Consider the following 18,176-nt stretch of genomic DNA (forward strand, 5'->3'; position numbering starts at 1 on the left):
TTTTAATTGATCTGTATTTCATTAATGTTCCGCTAGAAGCAATATTAGGTATTTATTTTCTGTAGCTGATATTCAAATAATTATAACTTTATCTGACTCACTGGTAGCTTAGCACAATCGAACTAGACGTTTGGAGACCTCGAAGAACCGCCATCTTGGAAAATGTGTTTCATCCTTCACAAATTCACCTTTTACTTCAGAATATTTTTTTAAATATAAAGTGAGAAAATTAGAATATACTTCACATTAAGTACATTTTTTTACTTCAAATTATATGTTTTCACATATTTATGCAGAAACATTTCAAGCTGTCGCCTAAAAACTGACATCTGCTGAAACTGAAAACATTACGGACGAAAAAATAAGCAGTGATTTTTGCTGGTTTTTTAGAAGTTCATCAAAAATGCAAACCTTCATGAAAATGTATGCAGTTTGGGCGTAGTACAAGAAAACAGTAGAACAATGTTTATCCTGCCATTGAGCGACCAACAAACAGTCTTCTAACACATTGAGTGCGGGGAACTGGCTCGGCGAGTCCTCTGTTCGTAGTCGCTTTCCTCCACAAAGCGGGAAAACGCTGGGATCGGCTACGAACGTAGCACTACGAAAACGTTGGCAGTGAAAGTGTTAAAAAATAAGTTGTCAGTAACTTTGTAGAATCGATCATTAGCGGCGTAGCGAGCAAATAATTGCGCTCGGCCAAATGCATGGACGGCCTTGATATGCCGCTCGCCGCGCCGCGCTGATTGCCTCCAGTCCGCGACCGGGGAGACTGAGGTAAGTTGTGACAGAGGAGAGTTGTGATATCGTCGATTTTTTGGAATCTATTAACTAGAAACTAGGTCGCAATAGCGCGCGTTTCTTAGTTCAAGTTACGAGCTAACAAACGCACACTGTTGCGACCTAGTTTCTAGTTAATAGATTCCAAAAAATCGACGATGTCACAATTAACTCTCCTCTGTCACAACTCACCTCGGTCTCCCCTACTGATATTGAAAAAATTTTAAAGATCTATGTAGACCAAATCGAACTTATTATGATGCAAATTTAGCCTGCTTAAAACTTTCCGTTGTGACTTTTGCCGTCTTTAGTAGGGGAAATTGACAAAATCAAAAAAAGATCCGAAATATTCATGGTTTTTCAAGTATTCGATAATGACCCCGTGGGCTTTTGAGGCCAGAAACTTGAATTTAATCACTATTAACATCGATAAAAAGCCTCTTCCCCTTACTTGAAACCGACGTTTCTCCATTGACTATGGCATCTAGTTTTGAAAATACGTCGCATCAGCGAAAAAATCGTCCGTGCGCTTGTGATGCAGATGCGAGCGAAGCGACGGGCTCCTAATCTCATGTTTGTTTTAGCGGACAGCGCTTTTAGGTTCGAAAACCATTGGCTATTTTGACAATTTAGGGAAATGGCACGGCGTTTTAGATGGAAACCGACACCTAATAATTAAATTAAATGGATTTTTGTTTATCTATTTATTGTTAAAGAAATGACGATTATAATTGAGTTGAATGGTCAAAACCCCGATGTATACTCATAAGCCGCAATGTTCTTATCAAGTTTGTTTTTACTTGAACTGTTTTTATGGTTATTTTTCCTCCACTACCTAAGTAAATTCTTTTAGTTATTTCTTTCGAAAAACGTCCACAAAGTGAGAATGAAAACGAAATCATTTGACTAGAAAAATAAAGGGTTTTATTCAATTACACTCGTTCCTTGAAGCCCTGATTGCCTGTTGGACGCCAAAGGTGACGAAACTTAAAAAAACTTTCAAAAGAGAGCAAAGAATCCTCCTGGACGTACTAAAAACCGACCCTACTTTCTCATGTAATCAAAAATGCAAATCTGCGAGTGAAAATTATGCTGATTTCACGTTTTTTCTGAGTTGAAAAAACTGATTTTCATTTTCAGAGCTTTGTTGGTAATTTTAGCGAGTTAAGTTGAATTTCCAACTCGATTACGACGGCATGCGGGATGTCTAATAAAAATAATGTATGGATAGTGCTGCGGCGACAAAATTAAATACAAAATACAAAAAAGTTTATTTACAAATATAGATAATATAGAAAATTATAACTATATCCGTCAGAGACCAAACTAGGCTGAGCCTGTATCTTGGCCATCTGAGAGTGTGGTTAATAATGTGTAATAATTATATTTACACATTGAGTATGTCAATACTAGAATAAGAAAATTAATTTGGTTATTTAAAATACTCAGACACATCGCACACAAAAAACTCCTCAATCAATAGCACAATCTGTTATGGTTTATTGTAGGTATTGATGTCTGGGGAGGGGCAATAAAAAGTAAGTTTATAGAAGTTGAAAGAGCGCAGCGCTGCCTGTTGAAAATTATGTATTTTAAGCCGTTCAGATTTGCAACAAGCTAACTTTATGAAATTAGTGACCAAATTGTCACTGAGAAAACTGTATGTGCTAAGCGCTACTTTGAAATTACACAGAAATATTGAATTTAAACCTATGCTCACTTCGTGGAGACGTAAACCTAGAGTAATTCCACAATCTAAATTTGAATCTATGTTTGCAAAAAGACAGTATGCTGCACCATCTGCATATATCTATGTACAACACAATAAGTTAGGTATTTATTAATTACAATGCCGTAGGTGTAAAATAGTGCTTACTGAGTGGCTAAAACAAATGGGCTATGAAATGAAGGAACCGAATTATTATTATACAAGGCTTCATCATAAAACTTAGGTACCCCAAGCTCACAAACACAGAGACTAACACAATATGCATATTGGTTTTTAATTTGAAATATAGTTTAATTTAATTTTGGCTGATTTGATTTAATGTCATTTGATTGTAATGTTATTTGATTTAATTTAATTTAGTTAGCTAAATGTAACAATCTAATGTAATTGATTTTAGTCTAAATTTAATTTAATTTTTTTTTTTTTTTAAATTTGATCTGATTCAATTTTTTGTGCTACATTAATTTGAAATTTGAATTTGAATGTAATATTATTTAATTTTATTGAATTTGCATGTTTCCTGTATTATAGTAATATAGTGACAATGCTAATTTTAGAAGAACGGGATTTCCTGACACAAGTATTTCATATGCTTACTAGGAAATTTCAACGTTGATTCTTATTTTGTAAATGATAAGAACGAAATAAATCATTTTCATTTTTTTTATATTATGTAGGTTACTTAGGCCCACTTGCACCATCTCAATAACCCGAGGCTAAGCGGTTAAACCGTTAACCCAGTGTCAAATTGTACTGGTAATCATGGTAACTCCAGGTTTAACCTGTTAACCCCAGGTTAGTGGAATGGTGCAAGTGGGCCTTAGTACCTATTTAACTGTCTATCTAAAACAAAATTATGGTGCGTTTGTCACCGGTCCGCAAATAAGACTTTAGCTGTTACTTTCGAAGAAATAATGTTTTTTGAAGTTGATGTTGTTTAAAGAAAGACATTAAAAAATATAAATATTGGCCCGTCATCACCATATTCTTCTTAGTTCGTGCATGAAGCCAGAAATAAAAATACTTATGTATTATGATAATTGAATAGACAGTTTCACTTCCAACCCGGTTATTGCAAACAATGCAAAGTAGGAGTTTGAAAAATGGCATGGCAAAACTTAGGGATAATAGTTATTTGTTTTATAAGAGGGCAAAATCATTGATTCCCGAGTAGGCGAAAGATTCCAAAATCGAACCACGGGCGTAGCGAATGGCTTGGAACGTGGAACGTGGTTTCAAGGCACGAGCAAAAACAAATTTCGCCACCGAGTGAAACACAACATTTTTCACCACACCAACCGGAGGAAAATACTATGTAACTGTAATCATCAAACAAAATCAAACCAAATCAAATACAAAGGAATGTTACTAAATATTTATCATTCAAAATCATCATTATTTAAGAGTCAATTATATTAGCCAATATACGAGTAAGCACCTTCGTTTTTTTTAACACTGAAAAAAAACTGAACGTTAATCTCACTAAGTAATACTGGTAGGAAAAAGCTGCCTATACAGGATGATTCAGGAGATGTGAGCAGGACTAGTGCGCATTTCGTAAATTATAAGCAACACTTTCGTATCAGTATTAGTGAGGTTAACGTTAATTTTCTAGTCGTGTTGAAAAAAAAAAGTTATTAATTTATTTACGACATGCGTGGTCACCCTAAAATTAGAATACTAAACGGCTGCTATTTAACTGATCACCAGATTTAGTAAAATTTAATACCAAAAAAATCTATTTTACCACCCTAAAATAATGAACGATCACCAAAATTATAACACCATTTTAATGTGAAATGATTACCAATTTTATTACACTTTACTATCCTTTTAAAGGAAATGACACCAAACTAATCATTATTAACCCAAAAATACTAAATGATTACCAAATTTCAAACCCCATTTTAATGTGAAATGATAACCAAATTTTTACATCTTGCTATCCTATTAAAGAAAATGACCACCAAAATTAGAACTCCATTTTAATGTAAAATTATAACCAAATTTTTAAATCTTGATATCATATTAAAGCAAATGACTCCAAAATAATCATTGTAAACCCAAAAATAGTAAATGACCATCACAATTGTAACCAAATTTTAATTAAAAATGTGCAAATATTTAACATAATTATCGTTATCCTATTAAATTAATTAATCCACTTCGTCACCTTTTTCTAGTAGCATTTTATTTCTGTTACAGTCGCAGTTCTAACCTAACCTAACCCACTTTTCTAGTAGCATTTCGTTTCTGTAAGGGTCGCAGTTCAAACCTAACCTAACCTAACCCACTTTTCTAGTAGCATTTCTTTTCTGCAAGGGTCGCAGTTCAAACCTAACCTAACCCACTTTTCTAGTAGCATTTATTTTCTGCAAGGTTCGCAGTTCAAACCTAACCTAACCCACTTTTCTAGTAGCTTTTCGTTTCTGTATGGGTCGCAGTTCAAACCTAACCCACTTTTCTTATAGCATTTTTTTCTGTAAGGGTCGCAGTTCAAACCTAACCTAACCCACTTTTCTAGTAGCATTTCCTTTCTGTAAGGGTCGCAGTTCAAACCTAACCTAACCCACTTTTCTCGTAGCATTTCTTTTCTGCAAGGGTCGCAGTTCAAACCTAACCTAACCCATTTTTCTAGTAGCATTTCTTTTCTGTAAGGGTCGCATTTCAAACCTAACCTATCCCACTTTTCTAGTAGCATTTCTTTTCTGTAAGGGTCGCAGTTCAAACCTAACCTAACCCACTTTTCTAGTAGCATTTATTTTCTGTAAGGGTCGCAGTTCAAACCTAACCTAACCCATTTTTCTAGTAGCATTTGGTTTCTGTAAGGGTCGCAGTTCAAACCTAACCTAACCCACTTTTCTGATAGCAGTTTGGTTCTGTATGGGGCGCAGTTCAAACCTAACCTAACCCACTTTTCTAGTAGCATTTCGTTTCTAGAAGAATGATTATTTTGGAGTCATTTGCTTTAATAGGATAGCCAACCTAACCCACTTTTCTAGTAGCATTTCGTTTCTGTATGGGTCGCAGTTCAAACCTAACCTAACCCACTTTACTAGTAGCATTTCGTATCTGTATGGGTAGCAGTTGAAACTTAACCTAGCCCACTTTTTTAGTAGCATTTCGGTTCTGTGAGGATCGTAGTTCTAACCTAACCTAACCCACTTTTATAGTAGCATTTCGTTTCTGTAAAGGTCGCAGTTCAAACCTAACCTGACCTACTTTTCTAGTACCATTTCGTTTCTGTAAGGGTCGCAGTGCTAACCTAACCCACTTAACTGATAGCAGTTTGACTTACTTTTCTAGTAGCATAACGAAATGCTACTAGAAAAATAGATTAGGTAAGGTAGGTATGCGGTGCGGGGTACGGGGGGTTGAGCGGGAGGGGCTAGTAATTATGGCATCAGTTTACTTTATTTGGTAATATGTATAAATTTTTTGGTAATCATAGTGGTTTATTTAGGTGAAAATATCGCATTAATTTGGTCTTCAAGATTTGGTGATCATTAATGATTTTTGGTGATCATTCAATATACTTGGTATTTGAATACAATTTGAAGTGCAGTCGTAATTAAAATGGTGGTACTTTTGTATTTTTAGGTCTTATTTTTTTGGTGTTCAGTAATGTTTTTTGGTAAGCATGATTTTTTTATTTAGGGTACCGAAGTATTTTTTGGTGGTCATTATATTTGTAGCCATACTAAACTACCGATATTCTGTGTCAAATTGAATGTCATCACTGTCATCGCGGTCTGGTTACTTTTGAAAACTCGTATCTCACTCAAGTTTGACAGTTTATTTTCTTCGTAATCAAAAAGTTAAAGAGGTTTTAGGCTTATTGGACTTCCGGTTCGAGCGCCATCTTGATGGCACGCGTCGGGATCAATTGCTTTGTTTTTTGCTCATTAATATTGTTTAAAGTGTAATATCGATAGCCTATTATACAGTAAACTAATGTGGTAGTGTGCAGTGAATGGAGAATTTATCTTGAAGCACGTTTAACCATCATTTTGGAGTCAACGTCCGGTTGTCCACGTGTTTCTTGTAAAGCCCGCTATCGCTTTACAAGAGCTAAATCACCGTACACTGTCTTGTACTAACCGTACAATTTCAATCGTTTTACCCTGCTACTACGACCTTGACACTGGCGAAATAGTCCCAATGGACTGAAGCCATAATTTTAAAAGAATGAATGAATGAATAGGCTTATTAATTAGGTCTTGCAGGGTGACCATGATTGTAGAGGATTAAATTTGCCCTCACCAAAAAGTTCAAAAATAGGAAAAAGTGTGGTTGTTTCACCTAAAACGACGGTGATCGATCAATTATCAGTTACTGAGTGTGCAGGATTAGTCCTGCTCACGTCTCATGAATCATCCTGTATATAACCTACTAAATGTAGAAAATAAAAATAAAGTATGTGTAAATGTGTTAAATAACTAAAAATTATATTAACCTAAGGAGCACTAATAAGGTGGGTGGTACTAGTGCTCGACGCGGTCCCAGTACATGCCATCTTGAAACTGAAGTAATTGTCAATAGAGGTGACAGCAGAGTGTCATCTATTGGGCATTACCATGTCGGGCACTAGTAACACCACCTTACACGTCGTAAAATAAATAAATCATTTCCTTTTTAATTTTTTTTAATACATTTGCGGTACAGCATACTCCTAAGAAAGAAGTCGCTCGGTTACAAAGTTAGCATGTAGATATTGTGCAAAACTGCACGTGTTACTCTTACGTAGGAGTTAGGTAAAGTTTGCTAAATGTGTGAACCATGCTGCCTACCAGTTTAGCGCCTGACTGTACTAAACGCTAGTTTAATGAAGAAACATGACTCGCAATATTTTCTCGAGCGTATTTTGTTTTGTGTCAAATGTATATTTGGTCGCTCAGCTTCGCGACTTGGTCGTGTTAACTGCTTCATTTTATTTATCGTAAACATAAATTTGTATTTTCTCGTGTTGAGAGAGAGAGAAAGCAAGTGATATAAGTTGAGAATTGACTTTCCTAAATATGTATTATAATATATATATCACGCAACACGCGTCAGTCGTTTGGAATTGATTACTTTCTGTTAAATCAGAAATATATTTCCCTGCAATAAGATGCGAAAGTAACTGTCTGTCAATTTAATAAATTTAGATGATTTTTATCAATCATTATCGTACATACGTCTAGTGTTAGTTATTGTTGCTAAAAAAAATATTAAATACAAAGAAACCGGGTTAAAGTTTTGTATGTAAAAAATGTACTCGCTCTTTTTTTGTAGGTCCCTATTAAAATTTATCTTTTGTATGGCGGCAGCTAGATTCTTGTGACTCTTAAGCTGGCCGCAAAACAGTAACCGTGACCAGACTTGGCGTAACCTTTGAACTGCAAATAGAAGTATTTGCGCTTTCAAGTCCTCGTTAGTATCTAACAGGTTTTCAGCGCGCCGCGCTGCGCCCGTGTTTCGCCTTATCTCACACCCAATAACAAGACAGTCAGACTTTGAACAACTCACAGTGCATCTCGCGCACACCTTAAGAAGATATTATAGTCTGCCAAGAAATTGTAGAAAATTATTGAGGGCGCCATTTCCTACGTAGGTACCAAACGTCACATTTTTGACGTAAAATGATTAAACATGGCAAAAATTTTGTATGGAAAGTGTTTAGTTCCATTTTATTTAATTTCTACTATTTTATGTCGCACATAGTATGGGACAAAAGATATAGGTACCGCGCGCGCACAACTTGTTGATAAAATTTAACTTGCACTGTATTATTATTTACAACTTTTTCCTCTGACAGGCGTAGCGCGCTGCCAGTGCGGCCTTGTGCAGGGTCGCCATGTGAGGTGGGATGTTGAAATGATACTAGGTACTTGCTCGGAATATATATCTATATTGTCTAAAATAACATAAGTAGCAGCTTATATAATAGAGCGGTTTACACGTGTGACGGTAAGGCGTAGCACACACTACATGCCGATAGTAAGCACCGGGCCTTAATAGGTTCGGTGTACCTGGCGGCTAGGAGCAGGACAAGCTCGGCTCGCGCCGAGATAATTTGATTACGTATGCATTAAGTGCATTTCCATTTCCCCATGGAGTGAGAATCTTTTAATTCCTACGACGTAAGTCTTAATGACCTGCCAAATGTGAAATATACCAGCAGCCTCCTAAGCAGTAGCTTAAGGAAACTTTTTTTTTAAGTCTGAGAAAGTAGAATGGATTAGCTTAACCAAATTCCTTTTGAACCGATTTAAAAGAAGTAGGTTCTCATTAGATTACTTTTTTCTTTTTATGGTTTGCTGATTTGGCAAACACCTTTTTTGGACGCACCTACTTGGGAATTTTTGAAAAACTCTAGTTCTATTGGAGGTGGTCGCTCTAAAAATATTTACTCATCTATTATTAAATGTCTGTACAGTTATTTCTCTAGGTACTATTATTTTTGTGTCGCGATGTCTAAAAGATATTTCCTATTGCCAACGTTGATCTGCTCCCTATTTTGCAAAAGTGTAGATATTGATTTCATTTTCTGAACACTAAGTGCACCCATCTTTGTAAGCGCCTACGCCCGTGCATCAAACAATTCCACTAGCGTTGAATATATTCTGCGCACCCTTTTTTCAATGTTACGTTGTAAAATACAAGAGTTTTTTATTTCCACTTTAGTTTCATGCTGTATCCTAATGACTTTAATAATAAAAAAAACATACAACCGAATTGATAACCTACTCCTTTTGAGATTTAGAAGTCGGTTAAAAAAGCAAATCTAAATTAAATATCTTATGTTTTACGTACGTGTACGTTTATGTACATGATTCGTAACGACATACGACTATTTTAAAATTAGGTCAGCAGGTCTTATTATTATTATCCTACCTTATCTGTGTACTAAATAGGTACCTATAGGGAAATTCTAACCTCAAAATCTAAAAGAAATTCCACTTACATTTACCCATTCCTGGAAAGCGTCCGTAATTTCTGTTAACTGCCAGGAGTTTTACTTATTATGTATTAGGTCTAATTTGTCAAAAGTTTTGAGAGTGACATTCTGATGGTAACTGCAGCTGCACGGCTGCGGCGTTAATGCCGCCGCTGTATTTGTGGCCTACCGTTAAACACGACAATCGAAAGTTCAGTTTCTGCCTCTCTATCACTCTTGCCTATTCGATCGAGCAGATAACGAAATTTCGATTTTCGCGTTTCGCGGTAGCTTTCAATAGTCGGGGTCTAAACTCTGAATCCGCCGAGAATGCAAACGTAAACGTTTTTAGCGCCTCCATTTTAATCACATGAGCAGCACTCATGGATCAACCTTGTGCGCTTTAAAGGTTAAACCGACTACCAGCAAAAACAAGCTCTAAAATTAGGTTAACAGTGCTTAAACTCGTGTAAACATCACTGACAAAGTAAATTCAGTTGAGCCGGTAAAAACCAAACAATAACAGTGTCTCAGATGTAATTGGCTCAAGTTAAACTTAATAACACAACGTACTGTAGTAAGTAAGATTGAAAATTGTTTATTGCATTTTTGATGTGCAGAATGCTTTGCAGACGCGTGGCACGTACGTTGAAATACGTACCTAAGGATCAAAAAGAAGTATGGTTTCAAGATTGCTTGCTCATTCACTTGCTTTAATGATTGTTGCTAAATAAAGAGAGCTGGACGTTGAAAGCTGCCAGACCGCAAACGCATTGACGCCTTCGAGATGTGGTGCTGGAGAAAGATGCTCCGTATCCCCTGGACAGCATTTCGGACTAACGTCTCCATACTGCGAGAACTCAAGATCTCGTCGCGGCTGTCGTCCGAATGTCTACGCAGAGTCCTTGAATACTTAGGTCATATAGCAAGGAAAGACGGTGACCGCCTCGAAAAGCTTTTTGTGACCGGCAATGTGGATGGGAAAAGGCCTGGACGTGGACGCAGTCCAATACGTTGGTCCGACCAGATCCGCACCGCTCTTGACTCCACAGTCCACATGGCTCTCCACACCGCCAAGGACAGAATCAGATGGAGAGAGATTGTGAGAGAGAAGGGAGTCACGACCCTCATTACTGAGGATTACGACGCAAGGAGGAGGAAATAAAGCAATATTGCATTGTTTTTTGTTAATAAATAAATAATTAATATAATAAAATAATTCGGGTACTAAACCCTAAAAATATTGTAATGTCACAGAATAAATAATAGTACTACCGTAGGTACAGAAAGGAAACTTCCTAGAAAACCGAAGTTTGACAGCGGTTCAGGGTCGAATCATGCTATTCCTTTCTTATATATGGCACTATTCCTTTCGGCTATTTAGGGTTGTCAAAATTCAAGCCATTATCTTATCTGTGGTCGTGCACGCAAACAAGTTGTGTTAACCCTAATAATTGCTCGGAGCAATGAGCCGAACGGAGCCGAGTTTGTACGAAGGGAGGAGTTTCGCACCTGGTAATGTGAGGATGTTAAATTAAAGTACAAAGTTAATTTCAAATGTTTAATGTTCACGTTCAGTACAGTCAAAGCATTTCCATGTGCCTGTAAGTCTATCATAAATTTAATATAACATTTATTATGTACATCTTATTGTATTGTGATGTTTGTTAACATAATATTAGTGTGTGTTATGAGTTCTAATATGGCAAAATTTACAGCGTTCTTTTTAGTTCAAGAAACAAGCAAATGGAAGTCATGGAAGTTATCAGATTTTTCATAAATTATTACACTGAACACTAGCCATGAAAACAGGTTTAACAAAAAAATACTGACTGGCTAGGCTAGGTATCATCAATTCATCACAGTACCACGACTGCCTTCAGTGTCAAACTGACATATTTACTAACGTCTGCGTAACTTACTATTCATCTCGCTCGCACTAATATGCTAACGAGCGAAATGCATAGAAAGTGAGTTACAAACGCATACGTACGAGTATAATTTATGTCAGTGTCGAACTGGTGGTAGAGGTTTATGGTGTCGAGTGGTACATTTCTGATTTCAAAATTTTACAAAAAACTAAACCATTATACCAATTATTTATTTTTGTAAAAATAATGCATGCGGATTTTTTTTCAAATCACATTTTCTAAATGTCTACCTTCGCTGTGTACGCGCTCTGCCAACCTTAACAGGTGCTGTATGTACAGTAAAGGGCCATAAAGTTTGCACATCGGTATTTAGAAAGAGAATATTGGAGGCAACGAGAATGAAAGAGACAACGCTCTACGAAGCCGAAATTCCGATGTGCAAACTTTATGGCCCTTTACTGTACCCATAAGGGTTCAAATTTACCAAGTTGACAGATTATAGACTGTAATATGTGATACTTCAAAATATCGACTGACAGTAACAATACGTTCAGACTTCAAGTTTAGTATGGAATCGCGCGCAAGAACACAACTCACAGATTTAACATATAGGTATATGTATATTTAGCTCTTCCAATGCCAAAGACAGCGAGAATGTATGTGTAGAAACATTAATACAATTACATCTATTTTTATTGTTACCACAATGCTTATTAAATTATTATATAACTGCTGTTGACATTTCTTAAGCATAAACATAAAAAATACACAACAAAATATTAACTTCCTTTACAAAATTTTGGATGTTAAAGGGTTTTTGAAATGACATTTCATTTCACGCTAATATTGTTCCGAACATTCTGCAGTCCTGACACATTTAAAAATATGTATAATGTATTAAAATTAACATATAATTAATGCATTTTATATCCGATCGTGTAAAAATATGCATAACATATAGTAGTGAAACAGATGTACCTAAATATACAGCGTTTGACAATATATTTGTTCGTCAACCAAATCGACCGGCCATTTTATAATAATATGCAAATATAATAGTAAAAAAAATAGTTAACCTATTATGAAAGAATAAGAAAACAATTTAATTTACTCTGTAAGTCTTATCGATACAAAAACAATATGTAATTTTAATTAGTCTTGTCCCTAAATTTGATAATTGTCACAGTCCTCTTAAAAATTGAAATTTAGGATAATTAATAATCTAACTGCTTTTGAAATATTTAGATGTATAAGTAAGGAGATATAGACCTCTGTGAGAAATATTAGAATTTGATTGCTATATGTAAACACAGTAACAATCAGACCTTGGTCTTTCTACTTTACTTTAAAGTTTAAACCATCACGGATAAGTAATGTCAAAAATGACTTTAAAATAAGTATGTATTTTAATGTATCAGTGAAAATATTAAAAACATGTGACTAAAAATTTCCAAAATTAAAATGTATTATTGTACTGTATTTTATTGGGTTAAAATAATTATGTGCAAATTATTAGATAGGAACCTATGTTAATTTTTCCAATGCAAGTACTGTCGAAAATAAAATGATTGAGGAAATATTTATTTTTTAGGGAAATTTTAATTAAATTGTAATTTTGGCTGATATATTGTGTGAGTAATTGTGTTTTTACTGTCAATAATAAGCTGTAGCTGTAAGTCAATATAAATATATATACTTCACAAAAGCCTTATCTCCGTACTTATTCAGCTAGAAAATTTAATTATGTGTGATTCAGGCCAAATTTTCTTTTTGTTTTCTGCTAATATCCAAAGATTCTTAAGCTTGTTTGACTCTGAATAATTATAAAAACGCCCCACCCAAATTTCACAAAAATATATTTCCCTTAATTTGCTTAGTTACTACAGTTTCTAAATTAATTATTTCTCTATCTAGTGAAATTGATCAAAGAAATTTCATAATTTAATAATCATTAATCAATCGCTAACAATTTTCATTTCTTTCAAACAATCAGTTGAGAGTTATTCATTTGAGGGAATAGATATAATCAATGACATTGTTTAGAGTTAGATATTTATCGTTTTATAAACAACGATAATGATAATGAAATTTCTGAGATCAATTTATGACTTAACGTTAACATTTACCTTAGCCATATTGTCGTTTTACCAACTTTGGAAACACGAGTAAGTGACAGCAACTGTCAGTAACAACGATGAGAGGCTTCACATATAATGTTTACATGGTAGACAATATTAAGTACAGGTGTAATGCATAATTGTTTTCCTTCGTATTTTCTCGGAAACGTTCGTATTCGTCATGCGATTTCAGTCAACCTCAGTACCTACATTTTGTTTTGTACCAAGACTGATAGTTAGGGAGGCGAATAGGGGAATTTTCGGCAATACTCGAGCGTGGCAGTTTAAGATATGAGAGATACCTTAGACCTAATAGAACAACCTTGTAAAGTATTTAGCTCTATATGTAGTGACGCGCGCCTAGGATAGACGATCAGATTAGTAAAAAAAAATGGATAGTCTGAAATACTCGAGCGCCTCAGATTAAGATATTGGGGGTTGATTTTAGTGTTTAAAGACTAAATTTAACTAATCTGACGATAAGTCCTTGACGCCGCCGAGTTATAGGGTCGCGAACTTGTAAAAAAAAAACGTTAATCCGGCATTCTCGAGCGCGATTTTTTTATTTTTTATTTTGAAGAATATAATCTAAAACTTACTAAAAATACAAAATCTGCCGGTTTCCGCATGACCGGAAGTGTGGAGGAGCCATTTCATTTTCCTAAGAACGCGTTGCGGCATATAAGTCGCGAACGATACATTTTACAAAAAAAAAGTTTAAATAAACAAAAAAGGTAATTTTATTGTCATTCTTAAATTCCCCGTTTTATCAAGGAGAAAGAAAGGAAAAAAAAGAAACCAAAAAAACCTTTTTCGGTCAGATTAAGAGAACCCACCAACATTTTTGTCAGATTAAAAAAATATGCTTTCAGGATACCGAGATAAACCTCCCCTATGAAAATCTGACGCGCTCGAGTATTTCAAAAAAACTTTTTTTTTTGCATTTTCAAAAATTCATCGTAACTTATCGTCACGCCGAAATCGTCAGTTTTTTTAAAGGAAGCTTCCTTGGGGCCTACTTAACACCCCTTCCGAAAAGCTGACGCGCTCGAGTAATTTTTTTTTTTTGCATTTTTGACTACTTTATATGCCTACCCCCACCACGCAAACCGGCAGATTAGTATACCGTTGTTATCAGAGGCACTCGGGGCATACGTAGTATGAATATCTGACGCGCTCGAGAATGCCCAAGTAACTGTTTTTTTTAACATTTTTGAAAAACCGTACACGCCAAACCCACCGCTAAAATGGTTTTTGCCATACGAGCTTTTCTTTTCGAAATTATTTTATCTTTCGATTTTGATAGGTCTCGACGGCGCCGTTGAATTACGCCATTTAGCTACCTCGCCTCCCTAACTATGACTGAAATAGCAAGACACGTTAACGTAACTCAAACATTGTGTTTATTGGGATAAGTTACTGTTGAACCAAGAAAAGTCTGCAGCGATTTTGATAGCGCACGCAGTGCAAGTGTTATTTTAAACGTCAAACTTCTATGACATTATGACGTATAAGTACATATCACACTGCGTGTGCTATCAAAATCGTTGGAAACTTATCTTGGTCTAACTCTATGTTGCCTGCACTGCTGATACACGTGATACATATATAATTAAGTTAATATTCATTTTATTTATTTCCCAATAGCACATCTATTGGGAACCACTTATCTTTATAAAACAGTCACAATTCTCTTGTTTTTCTTGCATTCGAAAGCAATTCTCCAATCTCAAATCTACACCATTTTAATCATTACATGTTCCAGAGGTCCATTTACGCTAGGTATCACATTAGTTTTAGTAACTTTTTTTTCTTTTCTATTATTAGAACACGTTTTAGCTTTGAGCCCTGTCTCCGATTTGTTATGGATAGTCTTTAACTGTGATGATATTGAAATATTCTGTTTTTTGGTCCCACGCGCTTTGTAAACACACACTTTATTTTCCTTATTGTCAATCTCCGTATCATTAACTACACTTTCTTTATTGGGTTGTTTGTTTTTATTATTTTTCACTAGTTCATCTTTATTTTGATTTCTATCTTCATTTGCCTGTGTCCCTTCAACTGAAAGTTGCTTATGGTCGAAACATGTTGTTGATTTCTGTGAAACAAACAAGGGCACACTTTATTTTACAATGCATAATGTATTGTATTGTACTAATGGTGGATTCGTATTAATTTAATATGTTCATTTAAGCGAAAACATATTGCAAAAAATGCGAAAAATATTTAAGTATTTTCTTTCAAATATACACTAGAATAACATTAAAAGGTCGATTTGAAAGAGAGATGCCCTTTAAAAATATAATAAAGAATTAATGCTGATTAAAATACTCACAGTAGGGTTAACAGCTTCGGAATATATTTTCATTCGTGCTTGTAGCTCCATCTTGAGTCGCCAGTCTCGCAGATACATATGAGTAGCTGCTGCGTTATACTGACCACGACGCCAGGTATGCCATCTAAAGATAAATTATATTTTTTTATTTTTAAAATTAACCTTAAAATAATAGAAAGTACTGGAGGTCTATTTAGATATATAGAGGCCAATTCTAAGTAACATTGTGACATCGAATAGATAACTAGGTAATTGATGTCAGTCGCGAGTTCATTTCGCTCGTACTAGTCCGTCCAATACATTTATTGGCGTGAGCGACACGCACTGGCGACTGACATCTACATATCATTTTGAAAGTTTTCATAACAATATAAAGTTCGAATCGCCCTGTTGAGGTGAGAGAAACAGTGATGTTTTTCCTTTAATTTTAGCAAATAATGACCTAATACTACTCAATTATATAGACTATAGTCATTCAAAGGAATGAGCTGTTTGCTGTGTTCGCCTATCGTTGGTGTTCCGAAAATGACATGTGCCATATTTCGCGCGAGACGTACCTTGTTAGTAACTGCAGGATCCTCCACTTCTGTCCCAACGAGCGGTACGTAAGCGCCGTATGTCGCACCGATGCCAGGTCACTTTTAACTGCGCGATGCTTGAAGCTAAGACGCGCCGCCTCGATGAATAATTTAGAAGCCACTAAAGGAATTCCTGAAAGTATTGTATTAATGTAGGCTTCCAAAAATACTAACATGTTAAGAGAATATATGGAATATAGGGCTAAGTACATTAACATATTTAGGAAAGTCATAAGGTATTCTAAAAGGACCGCGGTCCAAACTGAAATTTCTAAGACCAAAAATTGTTCTAAAGGCATATGGGGTATCGTAAACAAGTATAGAAATAAATTGTGTAAGAATAATCAAAAACAACTGTCTTTGAACATAGATAACAGAACCATAATAGATCCTAGAGAGGTCGCTGACGCTTTTTCAACGCAGTTTGACCATGCTAAATCTCCAAGCTCTGGTGATTTGAATGCCGCAGTTCATTGTCTGCATCTAGGAAATAATAACAATAGTAGGTACTATAAAGATATTTCGTGGAAACCATTTACGCCATCTGAGATAACAAAGACAGTACAGCACATGAAAAACAAAAAATCTTGCGGGCATATATTTAATTACACAAACGGGTCTACCGCGATATAATTTCATTGTTTTTACCTTTAATTCCGACGTTTCAGCTGAGTTGCACCAGCTGTGGTCACGGTGGTGTGGTTAAAGGTAAAAACAATGAAATTATATCGCGGTAGACCCGTTTGTGTAATTAAATATGTGTACAAAACGCGAGAGTTTAAAGTGTTATCTTGCGGGCATGATGAAATGCCAATTTTAGTAATTAAAAATTGCATAGATATATTAGCTAAGCCACTTGCATGTTTCTTTAACAATTGCTTCGATCGTGCTGTCTTCCCTGACCAACTAAAGGTGGCTAGAGTTCTCCCGGTTTACAAGAAAGGTGTAAAAAGTGACCCGAAAAACTACCGGCCTATAGCGCTTCTGCCCGTGGTCTCAAAAATCTTTGAAAAGCTGATTAAAACGCGACTTTTAAAACACCTCCAGGAGAATGATATAATTAACCCGCGACAATTCGGTTTCCAGAAGAATAAGGGAACAGCAGATGCCGTAGATGCCCTAATCGATGATGTGATCACTAAACTACATGATCGTAAAAGAGTTGTAGGACTATTCCTTGACCTGAGTTCCGCATTTGACACGGTCGACCATGTGATTCTAATGGAAAAGCTTGAATTTTATGGAATCAGGGGTAATGCGTATCATCTTTTAGCTAGCTATCTTCAAAACAGGAACCAATATGTCGAAATAAATAATTTTGAAGTTAGTGGTGAATGTAGAGTTGATATTCCTGTTAAATCAAAGTTAGTTAGAGTAAACAGAGGGGTACCACAGGGCTCCATATTGGGCCCTATACTTTTCCTCCTATTTGCTAATGACCTAGTCAATTATGTGCCTAGTGTCGTGCCGAGCTGCTCCTTGATTGTCTTTGCTGATGACACAAACGCAGTGATATCTGCGAATAGCATGGCCGAGCTCAATAGTATTACCAATAGTGCTATTTCAGCCTTCACCCATTGGTTCACGTCTAATAACTTACGCCTGAATTCAGACAAGACCCAAGCTTTACTATTCAAACTAAACGCCAAGAAAACTGACAAACTTGATGTTACTATGGACCAAGTCAGTTTGAATACTGCTGATCACGTTAAATTTCTAGGAGTTTACATTGACGCTAATCTAAATTGGAAGCGAGAGCTGGAGGCTATAGTAAATTCGATCCATTCCGCTTGTTATGCCCTTAGAAGCCTCAGAGATGTGTTAGATCTAGATCAACTCAAAAT

General features: G+C 35.6%; 1 protein-coding gene and 1 long non-coding RNA gene across 2 annotated transcripts in view; both read right to left on the bottom strand.

Annotated features, from left to right (window-relative positions):
- The window catches only part of LOC134806469 (uncharacterized), a 200,981-nt gene extending 186,601 nt beyond the window's left edge, over positions 1–14,380 (bottom strand). The window contains exon 1 of the long non-coding RNA XR_010146534.1: positions 13,647–14,380. This is a non-coding gene — a long non-coding RNA (uncharacterized LOC134806469). The remainder of the gene's footprint in view (positions 1–13,646) is intronic.
- A 569-nt stretch (positions 14,381–14,949) lies between these two features.
- LOC134806388 (protein O-mannosyl-transferase TMTC1-like) overlaps positions 14,950–18,176 on the bottom strand; it is a 163,218-nt gene continuing 159,991 nt past the window's right edge. The window contains exons 13-15 of the mRNA XM_063779639.1: positions 16,312–16,465; positions 15,755–15,878; positions 14,950–15,517 (exon numbers count right to left, since the gene is read on the bottom strand). Coding sequence (XP_063635709.1) covers positions 15,152–15,517; positions 15,755–15,878; positions 16,312–16,465 — 644 coding nt within the window. The 3' untranslated portion in view covers positions 14,950–15,151. The remainder of the gene's footprint in view (positions 15,518–15,754; positions 15,879–16,311; positions 16,466–18,176) is intronic.

Source organism: Cydia splendana, chromosome 3 (genome assembly GCF_910591565.1).
Source record: "Cydia splendana chromosome 3, ilCydSple1.2, whole genome shotgun sequence".
Taxonomy (NCBI): Eukaryota; Metazoa; Arthropoda; class Insecta; order Lepidoptera; family Tortricidae; genus Cydia; species Cydia splendana.